The sequence below is a fragment of the Gadus macrocephalus genome, chromosome 22, assembly GCF_031168955.1.
Source record: "Gadus macrocephalus chromosome 22, ASM3116895v1".
Lineage (NCBI taxonomy): Eukaryota > Metazoa > Chordata > Actinopteri > Gadiformes > Gadidae > Gadus > Gadus macrocephalus.
In genome coordinates this window covers 14,006,060-14,018,279 of record NC_082403.1, presented here as the reverse complement: position 1 = coordinate 14,018,279, position 12,220 = coordinate 14,006,060, and the positions used below count along the sequence as shown (strand labels likewise).

Here is a 12,220-nt window from a genome sequence, read left to right as displayed (position 1 = left end):
CACATTGATGTGGACGTTGAAGAACCAGGAACGTCGGAGAACCCAACGCGGTCGTTTGAGATTCATAATATCGGCTCACACAGCTTTTGGCCGTGATAATATATATTATATGATATGTGTAGGCTATATGATAATATTTAGATATAGAGCTCCAGGACTCCCGTGTGTTCTAGAATATTTACAGAACACGGCTAAAGGCTGTGTGCGGCTCACCATTGCGATACATCCACTGTAAACAGAGCGCATGGTGGCTGCAAGCTGCTCAGGGCCACACCCCCACCCTCCTCCTTGACACGCCCACCGAAACAGCGCATTTGGGGGAAGCTCAATGTGCGACTGGCTCGGAGTGGCTGTAACTCTGCACCACGGCTGAATTTAGGGAACGTCTTTGAATACTGTGTTAGTTGCCCACTAATACCTATATTAAAGAATACATAAAATAGCATGTCATGGGACCTTTAATGCTGGGATTTGCGTATCATATGCACGCGAAATGGACGCATCCGCCCTCCACAGTAGTTAATGCTGGGTTTTGCGTATCATATGCACGCGAAATGGTCATTTGGCGTATGTACTGCACGCATTTTGAAAGTGTCAAACCGTGCGATCTGTACGCATATTGGTGAGACTGGGTTGCATAATAAGTAGATTGTCTTTATTAGAACACGGGCTGTGGTGGGACAAGTTATTTTGTTTAACAGTTTACTCAAAGGGTTTTATTTCAGTGAACAATGCAGACGATTATGCTGAGCATGTGCATGTAGAGAAGAACAGCATCTGGTTAAAAGCAGTACCAGGGTATTTTCTGCCTTGCATTCTTAAAATGAGTTTCTTGACTTGCAGCAGTTATAGGTCCGTGGTTAGTCAGCTACTCTGATCATGGGAAAGCCACAACGTTAAAGTGACTGTAGTACAGAGCGGGTGGGATGCACGGGGCGGATCATTCTGCACATGCGTTAATTGCGATAAAAAAACAAAACTTAAACTTAAAGCATGCCCCCGGTGCGTTTGACAGTTAACATGGGGGCTGAGAAGGTGGTCTAAATAAATGATAGATTGCGCTGAAAAACGATTGCGCTCGGGAAGAAAATTACCAGGAAAATAAATTATATCCAACCGGGGTCTTAATAATCGTTCCTCACGGAGATTCCTTCTGAGGATCGCAGCCTCATACGTCCACAGGCTCTCGTAGAAAAGGACATGCCATTTCTTTCCTTCTGTCGGAGAGCTGCCTTCAGCCTTATTGACAACAAACTCAGAGTAGGTCTAACCATAGACATCATGATGTCTATGGGTCTAACCACCTCCCGAGCAGGTTAGACCCACGGCGTATGTTGCCGCAGCAACTAACTCTCGGTTGCGCTGAACCTGCTACCTGAAACGGAAAACCCAGAGTTTCCACTAACTCAGAGCGAACAAACTCGGGGTTGCCTCAAAACCAGCTACCTGAAACAGGGCTCAGTTCCCTTTAGCTACTTCCCCTTTTCTTGCTTCTTTTTGATTACCTCCTTTTGCTATATCATTTGAAACCCAATAGACCCCACACACAAGACCGTTTCCAACCAGCTTTTATCAATAACATATTATTTTGATTCGCCAGACGCATCAGGAAAGAGACCAGATCGAGGAGCATCTTTTTTAATTATAGAAATATGTACAGTAAGTATTAAACTTAATTGAACCCACTTCTTTCACTACAATACAGCTAAAACACAAGCACATTATCTTTCTGAAAAAAGGAATGTAACATAGGCCTATTACCATTTCAAGCATGTGTTTATTTTTTCCTTTTATGTTAGTTTGTGTTGAAAATCCTTTTATTTTTTTATCATTATAATCATCATTATAAGAAACCGTTAAAGGGGAGAGAGCAAACCAGTTAACGATCATATAGGTCTACTTTTTCTGAAATTAAATCAAATCATAGAATGTAGAATTGAGTAGTTCTCTAAAGGCTTGGTTGTGCAACACGTCATGTCTTATTAATTCTATTATTAATTCCAATATTTATTTCATGCTTGGATTGTTCAAAGCCTCACCTGAAAGTCCCTTTGGATAAATGAGGGCAGCTAACTACCTCAATACATTTATGTATAGAAGGGAAAGAAGGCCTATTAAGGCATTATTACTCAGAGAAATCATACGTTTATTCAGATGCCTTCAGTATAATAACAGTTTGTTCAAGGGGAGACCACAACCCGGAGGGGTATTCCACAAAGCCGGTTTTATCACATAACCGGGTAAATTAACCCAGGGTTTGCGGTAACCCTAGTTTTTCCGTTCCAAAAGGATCACGGTATGTTAGTTGCTATAGAAACATATGCTCTGAATCAAACCTGGTCGGACCAGGTTTTGCGCAGGTTAAGTTTGAAACATAACCCGGTTTTGGGTATTTCAACCGGCGTTCACCGCAGATTTCATGTGTTCACAATGGTATGCCCTTTTGATGAGAGAACTGCTGATATCGGAGCGCAAATTATACGTACGGTGCAATCCACCGGGAGCGATTGATAAGACCACGGCTTGACATCTTGGCATATCGAATGACTTTTTGCTGGAGTGGAGAGATATAGATTCTCGCGCAAATCTTTAATATATTTAAATAGCCTTACATAGCCAACACTACCAATCGAGGACCTGGCCTCAGTTCACTCCAGACTATTTGCGTAGCCCTCCGTTTTTTTCAAATGGTAGTTTTATCTAGGCTATTATGTTGGAGATGCTGAGCACATCTCAGTCGTTTCAAATGACCCATCCAAGATTTGTATCAGCCTCCTATCATACAAAGAGCAATATTGTCTGAGTAGGCCTACAATGCCGAGAGGCATTAACAACATAAAGTATAAAATAGTCCTAACGGACTTGCATCCACTGGAGAATGTTCGATCGTAGCCGGCGGCTTCATTACAAGCACTAATCCATCTTGATCTGTGAAGTTGATGAATTGTCACTTTTTGGTTTTCTACCCAGTTACCAAAAAAAGAAACATTTGGAATAGTATGCGCTGTGGCAAGCACACGGTTTGCATGTGTTACTTCGAAGGCAAAAAAAATACAAGAAAACACAAAAACCTACATTCAACCAGTGGGGTATGGCCCCTGACTTTCTGAGGTGGTAGGTAGCCTACACCCCCTCCATGCCAGGGCGCCCTGGATTTATGTTTATTAACAGCTCCTCCACCGGGGTCAAGACAATTTGAGGGCCAGATCCAGTCTGCTGACTGTCGGCCTTTTCACGATTGGCTTAAAAAAATGGCTTGTTAAAATTTATACCAATACGATGGTGGGAAAAGCTTACCAGTTTGTGTGTTTTTTATACTTCATTTTTATACTTGATCCTCTGACCGCTTGGAAGCAATCGGAGTAGGCTACATATTTTTTTAGAAGAAAGGGGTTATGTGGTAGGATCTTTAAGAATGCTTAACTGGGATATTTATATATTCATGGCTCAAATATTAAGGATCATGCTTTTGACGTGTAACTAACGCATTTACGCGGTCAGCGAACCCGCTGCCAGGCTTTGGTTCTCCGGGTTGCAGAGGCTTTAGCGTTCCCTTTTCTTGTAATAATGTCCTTCTCCTCGTCATAGCTCTCCAGGAGAACCTGGAGTTCCATTTCATTGAAATAAGCGGCCCGTTTCGCCATATCGATCAGGGTTTCCATGATCCATACATCACGTCTTTTTAGGTTTGGCGTGGACGCGCACAACCCTGTGTTAACCAACCCCGAGTTGATTGAACTAATGCATAACCGCTGCTGTGGAACCGAAAACTCTGGGTTGGTCGGCACAGGGTCAATCAACCTAGAGTTCAGCGTTAACTCAGTGTTTGTTAAACCTCCGTTCGTGGAACACCCCTCGGGCGTGAAAAGTCTATTTATGTTATCTGTTATCTTCAGGTCTAACAGATAAGATTGACGCAAAACAGACACATATTCAGAAAAGTGGCGCAGATTGTTAACAGTGAGAATGATACATACATGACAAAAAATAATACAACTCCAACAAAGAAAGACATCCTTCGTAATAACAAGATATCTGATCTGAGTGACATACATGCAGAATGTCGGTTATAGAAGTAGAGAATGTTCTACTTGGAAAAATAACTCAATATAAATAATAACTCAGACTCCTCAGCTCCTCATGTTAAAATGTGTTTAAGACCAGCACTGAAAAAACTGTATCTCCTTTGCTTTTTTATCTATATATTGTTATGGTTTAAAACATTTAATATCGAGGACTATGGCTTTGACTCAAATTCATTATATTCTATGCAAAAGATTATTTACAATGTGATTTTGTTTAACTGAGGATGTTTACATCATGTAGGCCTATGGGCCTACGTGAGGCCTATGTGACAGCAGTTTGTAATGACCGCTGTCTGTGAATCTTTGTGTGTCTGTTTGACAGTCTTTTTATAGGATTGGCGGTTTTAACCTGAGGGATTCCTCGGACTGAAAGAAATGAACGAACAGAACCAAAGATCCACCTTTTAGGACTACAGATCCATTGTATTGGAAATTACCAACATCAACAAACCCCCCACATGTGCTGGAATGAAAACGAAAATTAAGATGCCGTTAACGGGAAGTTTTTTTTTTTCATTTGGAATATTATATTTCTTTTTTAACAGTTTTATTCTTCCAACTGCTAGTTACACGCTGAATAACTGCAGGATCACACAGAACACACAGGCAAGCTGTCAGAATAACAATTTGAAAGTATTTCCAATGAACATTCCAGCAAGAGTCAGAAGTATAGACCTGTCTGGAAACAAGATTTCTAAACTAAATAAAACAGATTTGAAAAATTTACCAAATCTGTTGCACTTAGACCTGACACGCAACAGGATCTCCAAGATTGAATCTTCCACTTTTGTGGTTCAAATCTCTCTGAAGGTGTTAATTCTAAACAACAATACGCTTTTTAAGCTGCAGGAGGGTATGTTTGATGGCTTAGTCAATCTCATTGAACTGCGCCTGACTTCCAATCAGATCCAAACAGTAGCACCGGCCTCTTTCAAGACTTTGAGCAAGCTTAGGATTTTGGACCTAGGCCATAACAAACTGCGCCACCTAACAAACGTCTTCTTACAACATACACCACATTTACAAAACCTGTACATTCCAGCAAACAAAATTTCCACTTTTCATTCATGGGAGCTGTCAAATAAGTCTACAGAACTTGATGTCCTTGATTTGTCTCAGAATGAGCTTCTGTTCTTTAGGCTCACTGCAGGTATCTTTCCCAAACTCAAAACGTTGCACCTTGAGGATGGTATAGAGGATGGCATCGTCTGGGAGGTGAATGACAAATCGTACCTTAGACGTGTGGTTAGACTAGATATCAGTGGGGTTCGCAACTCGATACATGGACTGCAGGAAGTGCTAGAGACATTTAACTCCTCCTCCTCACTGAAGTATCTGCAGTTAAACCATATAAATAACAGCCTGCAGGTTCTCATCAATGTTTCCTGCAAATTCCCAAAGCTGAGCTATTTTGAAATCCGAAATAACGGCATCAAATTTATTACATCAGACATGCTGCACTTGTGTACTTATCTCAAAAAATTAGACTTGGGGATGAATGAGATAACTCACATCTCTGACAATTCGTTTCAATCTCTTAGGCAGCTGAACACTTTAATCATAGAGTCTAACTGTCTCACATCTGTCCCCTATGCTGTAAGGAGAACTCAAATCTCAAAACTGGATCTCAGCCACAATAAGATCAATGTTCTTGGCTGTGATGATTTTGCCAATATGACCCGTCTCAACGCTATCTATCTATCCAATAATCCTCTCTTGGCCCTCAAGGATTGCGTTTTCAAAGATTTGGTCAATTTAAATAAATTAATGTTGCAAAACAGCAGCATTGATCAATTAAACGGCGCCTTCAAGAAAAACACGCCAAATCTTAAAACTCTTTCTTTGTTGAACAATAAACTCACTGTTCTAGATCATGGAGAATTTAAAGCTCTTAGTTCCCTCCAGACTTTGACATTAAAAGGGAATCAATTAGAACAACTTAATGATGGGACTTTTCTTGGACTGGCCAGTCTTACAAATCTTAATCTTGAATCAAATAAAATAACTGAAATTACAAACGCTACTTTTGGCGATTTGAAAGCTTTAAAGACATTGAATTTGCGGAGCAATCAAATTAAATATGCATCGGTAGAGCCTATTCCGTTTCCACCATTTGCTGAGCTTTCACAGCTAGATACTTTGTATATTTCAGCTCAAAGCAGACCTCGTAAGTGGTCCAACTTCCCTCAAAACTTTCTGCAAGGCCTGACAAATCTGTCAATACTCTATATGGATGGTAACCATATTATATCCGCGCACCCACACACCTTCAACTATACTCCTAATTTGAATGCGCTTCATTTGTCTAAAAATTATTTTTTTTTAACAGACGTTCCCGACAATTTGTTTTCCCCAATTCAAAAACTAAAACGTCTTTACATTTCAATGACAAACCTGAGGTCTCTAGATTTTCTTCTCCATGCTAACCTCACAGAGCTGGAGTTGTTGGAAGGGGGGTATAATATCTTTTCTGTGATTAGAGAGCCAGTGATGCTGTCTCTGCCAGCACTTACTGACCTGGATATGCAGGGTAATAGCTTCACCTGTAACTGTGACAACGCGTGGTTCCTCCAATGGGTAATCAACAACCAGCAAACACAAGTGTTTAATGCATACAACTTTGAGTGCAGCTACCCTCCAAACCTTCAAGGTAGAAAACTGTTGCAGATTGACGTCCGTTCTTGTACAGTAGACATGGACTTCATCTGTTATATTTCAACGGCATGCACGGTCATCATGACCCTAGCAGTCTCCTTCACCCACCATTTCCTGCAATTGCATCTGGTCTACGCGTACTACCTCATGCTGGCGTTCCTCTACAACTCAAAGAACAAGGACAAGCGTGCTCATCAGTACGACGCCTTCGTCTCCTACAACACAAACGACGAGGGCTGGGTGCTGGGGGAGCTGCTGCCCAAGCTGGAGGACGAGCAGGGCTGGAGACTGTGTCTGCACCACCGAGACTTCCAGCCAGGTGAGGAGCCCTACCCTGAACATCCTCTAGTCTGCACCCCCATTAGCATACAAGCTAGCCTACACTTTTTCATACATCGTACTTGCCAGTGGATTTGTTATTAGATGATCATAAACATGGTAGGAGATTTTTTCCTGACTCAGAATGAGCTTTCGGTTGGTGACTGCAATAAGCATGAATGGTCCGCGTACAGTAAAGGCAATCAGAGTCTGTGATACGTTATGTAACAGAAAACAATACATTTTCATGTTGTTTATTACCGTTTCATAAGCAAAAATTGATATTATGCTTGATTAAATGAAACCACATCAACTAAACTGATCGAATTTAAAATGGTATTACAACATTGGAAGGACCATGGAATTGCATTGGTGGTTAACTGGTCAATTGACTGGTCCTTAATATCAGAGTCACAAAAAAAAGAAAACTCTAAGCACAAATTAACCCTACCCATCAATCCTTCCACCCTCTCTTCCTCCAGTTCATCGTCCTTAAATTCTTGCCGCTCTGCATCTCATGTATCCATTGAAAAATATATATTTTTAGATCTTGGCTTTGAATTAATAATTCTTGGCTTTAAACCTTGTCTAATGCCCACTGATTATATCCGTCCTGTTCTTCATGTCAAATATAACTAATGTAATGTGGCGCTAAACAGGGCGTTCAATTGCGAGTTTGAGTTTGCAAAGTTTGAGCCGTTCCGACATGGTGTATTTGAACCAGGGGCGTAGAAATGAGTTAAACATTGGGGGGGGGGGGGGGGGGACACATATCGGAAACCAGACAGATCTGTTAATGGTTTGAACAGAAATAGGTCATAAATTAACCACACTGCAAAAGTGTGGTTAAATAAAAATATATTTTATTTTCCTAAAAATAAACATTTGTAAATGTAAAGGAAAACCCATATGGAATTGCAGTAATGAACTGATTAATATCAAATCAATTCTTTAATTACATGTCCAATCATCCAGTTTTGTATAATAAGAAGCTGTGGCAAGACGCCTTGTAGCGCAAAATAAAATATTTTTCTCCTCGCGGTATAATTGTTGGGTGGGACAAATGCGCCTCTCTCCAATATTGGAAGGGACACGTCCCCTCCTTCCGCCGCAGTTCATAACCCCTTGATTTGAACTATTGTTATTCATCGCAAGGCTGCTATTGCTTTATCTTTTATAATTGGTATAGTTCTTTACAGGAGCAGTTTCAAAATAAAGATGATCATGTAGAGTCACATTGTGACTAGTCACAATACAGAGAATCCTTGTATGTTTTGTTTATATTAACAGAGAGAGTTTTTGCATTAGCTTAGTTTGTTAGTAGGTTTGATATTTTGTGAATCAATCTTTTTTGTCTGTCTCTTAAACTTGTGACATATACACAGATTATTAGGCAAGAACATACATACATGCAACATAAAACTAGAAAGCTATAAGCAATGGTAAGTTTCAAAATAAGACCAGATAATATTCTCTAAATCAAAAAATAAATCTTTGATATACAGAATGTTATGAATTGTATAGATAAATAATATAAATAGCACATGTATCCTTCTTAACATGAAAAACAATAATGTAGGTACATCTTTAACTCAATGTCAATGCAAGAACATGTGAAAGAGTTTAGTATTAAGACTATAAAACATGTCAAAGAAATACTTCATATCAAATAAATGGAAACGCCTGTTTAACACAACAGTTTATGTTGCGTTTGAGACCATGGAATGGCGTCATACAGAGGGGACTGCATGAGTAGCACAACTGACAAGCTAAAACACAGAGGAAGGGCCACACAAATTAAACAGACAGGAAAACTCTCAGAGATGCAAAATCACTTAAAACTCCCTCATAACATTAATGCAATCTGGTTTTATTATATCTGCTTTCTTAATCTAATATTTTATCATTTTTAATCAGTATTGTTGGCCTATGAAGTAAAGTGTGAAACAGAGCAGTTGAACGTCTGCGTTAGCATGTAAGCAAATGAAAAGCTCAAAGCTGGCTAGCATTGACTGACTCACTAATCTCACTAGTCAGTCTTTTTATTTATATTGTAAGTCTGATGACAAACAACCTCAGAACGGTGCGTTTCCCTTTCTTTCAACTAATTTGTTTAATCCAATCATGTTTCTTGAGGTGGGGATCTGTAGGCTAGTATCTGACCAACACGAACACGGTAGAATATCATAACCATGACGTAAGAGGAAGCATGGCGTAACTCACCCATCACAGTTGTTGGTTTGGTTTCTGGCCCAGGCTCTGTGCCATCTCACCCAAGAAGCTCTGCTATAACAGTCAGATGGCTGGACCTGAGATGACTGACTAGCCAAATGTTCTTAGGCAACTAAGATCAGTTTGGCTAGTGAGAGAGTGGACCAAGAGAAAGTACAGAGAAGGGTACTTCAAATATTTTTTGAACGTATTTTCACTGACCGATGCTTTTCAGGCAAACCCATCATGGAAAACATTACAGACGCCATCTATGGCAGCCGGAAGACCATCTGTGTGGTCAGTCGCGATTACCTGGAGAGTGAATGGTGCTCCAGAGAGATCCAGGTTGCCAGGTAAGATCCCAGAATTTACCTGCATCTCCAGAATATGGTTGTTCATTAATCAGGTTCACATGTGTACATGTGTCATATTGTACGACCCTCATACATCTTCCCTCAAACTGTAAAGTGCATCGGACCAAAGCCTAAATTACAAATTTGTGTCGACACATCCTGCAGATGAGCTACAATGCTCGGACCACTGAGCCAGAAGTTTGCAACCGGCAAACCCAGTTGGTTTATATAGCCTTCTTAATTAAAAGCTGCTATAGTTAAGAATCAAGAGCTTTTATTTGGGTGGAAGTAGTAGTGAATGCGCAGCTATTAGGATCCACCACACCAGCCTCTGCATGGCTCAATTTAGATTTTAGGCCTCTCCCGGCCCTTATTTCTGACCAATCAGGGTATCTCTGCCCTGACTGGCCTAAAACGTAGGGTGAAAGGGAGTAGAATCTTGCTTCAAAATCTCTCTCTCTCTCTCTCTCTCTCTCTCTCTCTCTCTCTCTCTCTCTCTCTCTCTCTCTCTCTCTCTCTCTCTCTCTCTCTCATATTTACACCACCTGTAAGGCCTCAGTAGTGAGGATAACCCATAGGGAATCAGTCACTCTATAAGACAAGCAGTCCGGTTCAACAGTGGAAACATGCCCCCTGCTACAGCACCCACCTCAATTAAATCAAAGACATAAGGCCAGTCAGGGTCCAGGGAACATGTATTGCCAAGACATTGAGAATGTTAAGGGTGTTATGTTAACCATAATCATGTGGGCAACTGGGCCTGATTAAATATTTTAAAGGGAAAATATGGTATGGCAATAATACAGTGTATAAGGATGGGACTAGTGACCAAAACAATAATGCTGTAACGTATTTTCTCGCAACGTTTCTCAGTGACTGCCCATGGTGCATGAGGTGTCTTTGGAAAGAATCCTGCATTTACCCTGTTTGAGCAGGTCACCCAATTATCCACCACTCGTCTGTAATGAAAAAGAACCACACTTTAGGGGGCTGAATGATTAAAACACCACATCACCACCTGGTTATTTTCTCATAACTGACTTGCTGATCAATGATTGTCTACATCAATCCGTGGACAACGTAGCAAGTTGAAAATGTGTCAAAAAACATAATCAAGTAAAGCACTTGAGTACAATCAGAAAGTATTTCTACTCAAGGACCAATTCAACCCTGTAGATAGGTATGGTTTGTGTGCTGCTGGATGGGGCTGGGTGTCCAGGGGTACAATGATGTCTTCATATGGGCATGAGCCCAGGCCGACCTTCCCCTAAAGTTTAAAGAGCTCACAAATAATTTAGAAAACAACTCTCCCTGTTCGACTTCCCCAGTTTCCGTCTGTTTGACGAGCAGAAGGACGTGCTGATCCTGGTGTTCCTGGAGGACATTTCCATGCAGCAGCTTTCTCCGTACTACCGCATGAGGAGGCTCCTGAAGAGACAAACCTACCTGAGCTGGTCCCGCGCAGACGCACACCCAAACCTGTTCTGGGAGAAGCTCCGGCAGGCCCTGGAGACCCAGGAGCACCCAATGGGGGAGCATATACTGCTCACCGTGGAGGACAGACCCCCTGGAGAGAGACCAGACCAGTAAAAGGCTTAGAAATGCTGGGTTGAGGGGGGGGGGGGGGGGGGGGGGGGATTATACTAGAGACACCGAGGTCTGTATTTGGAGGGAAAGTGAAACAGTTCCCCTACCAGCTTTGTTTGTTTTTGTGTATTGTAAAACACTTTCTTAATCTAGTTAATGGGTACATTTGGTGTGGATTTGTATTTTTGTTCATTGCGACATTGATGAAAACATTGTCTAATGTTTTCCAATTTGTGCGGTTGGGCATTTCAACTTCTGATGAAATCTGGGGAGAACTGACCCGAGGTTTGTTTTCGACAATGAAGACTTCTTCAGGGTGGGAGTTCTGTCGTTTGCCAATAGCTGAGTTTATTAGCTCAAGTGCTAACCAATCATTAGCATGCAAAAGTATGTAGACCGCCATCACTATAACAAGGCTGAAGTTCCCTAAGTGTATGGAAAGGCCTGCATTTCAAGATATGTTCCGGATCGGGTGGGCAAAAAATGTCTGTGACACTTGTGTCTCTGTACCAAACAACGTTATCGCTTGTTTCTTTCCGTAGCTCTATAGCTCTATATTGTTTATTTGTGTAGCCCATAGCTCTATATTATTGTATCAAGGCCTAACTTAAAAGGGGAAACTATGGTCATTTGAAATCTAACTTCTTTTTTAAACCACAAATCAAAGTGCAACTTTACCATCTGTAAAAGGTTGAGTATTTCTAAGCCTGACTTTGCCCGTGCACATTGCTGTGTAGTGACCCCTAGAGGGCTGCCATGTATATAGCACCATTGATAAAAGCTTATATTAATCAAATAGTTTGTATAAGAATTAAGTTTTATGATGGATAAGTAGGATAAGTTTCTATATCACTGTTACGCTGCACTCGACTTTTACACCTTAATCCTATCATTATGCCATATGTCATGATTACATACACATGTATACAGTGGTGTATAGTAACAAAGTAGCAATAGTTTGTTACTGTACGTTTTTTGGGGATTTGTACTTCACTATATTTAGTGTGTACA

General features: G+C 40.9%; 1 protein-coding gene across 2 annotated transcripts; it reads left to right on the top strand.

Moving 5' to 3' along the window:
- Nucleotides 1-1,522: 1,522 nt before the first annotated feature.
- On the top strand, nucleotides 1,523-11,861 carry LOC132451553 (toll-like receptor 13). 2 transcript variants are annotated; one of them, XM_060044097.1, is made up of 4 exons: nucleotides 1,523-1,659; nucleotides 4,408-7,059; nucleotides 9,505-9,622; nucleotides 10,951-11,860. In XM_060044097.1, exons 2-4 carry the CDS (start codon nucleotides 4,554-4,556, stop codon nucleotides 11,210-11,212), a joined length of 2,886 nt encoding a protein of 961 aa, XP_059900080.1. In that variant the 5' UTR covers nucleotides 1,523-1,659; nucleotides 4,408-4,553; the 3' UTR covers nucleotides 11,213-11,860. The 2 variants fall into 2 exon arrangements, with proteins under 2 accessions (XP_059900080.1, XP_059900081.1); XM_060044098.1 differs by lacking the exons at nucleotides 1,523-1,659; nucleotides 4,408-7,059 and having other exon boundaries at nucleotides 8,762-9,622; nucleotides 10,951-11,861.
- The last annotated feature ends 359 nt before the right edge of the window (nucleotides 11,862-12,220 follow it).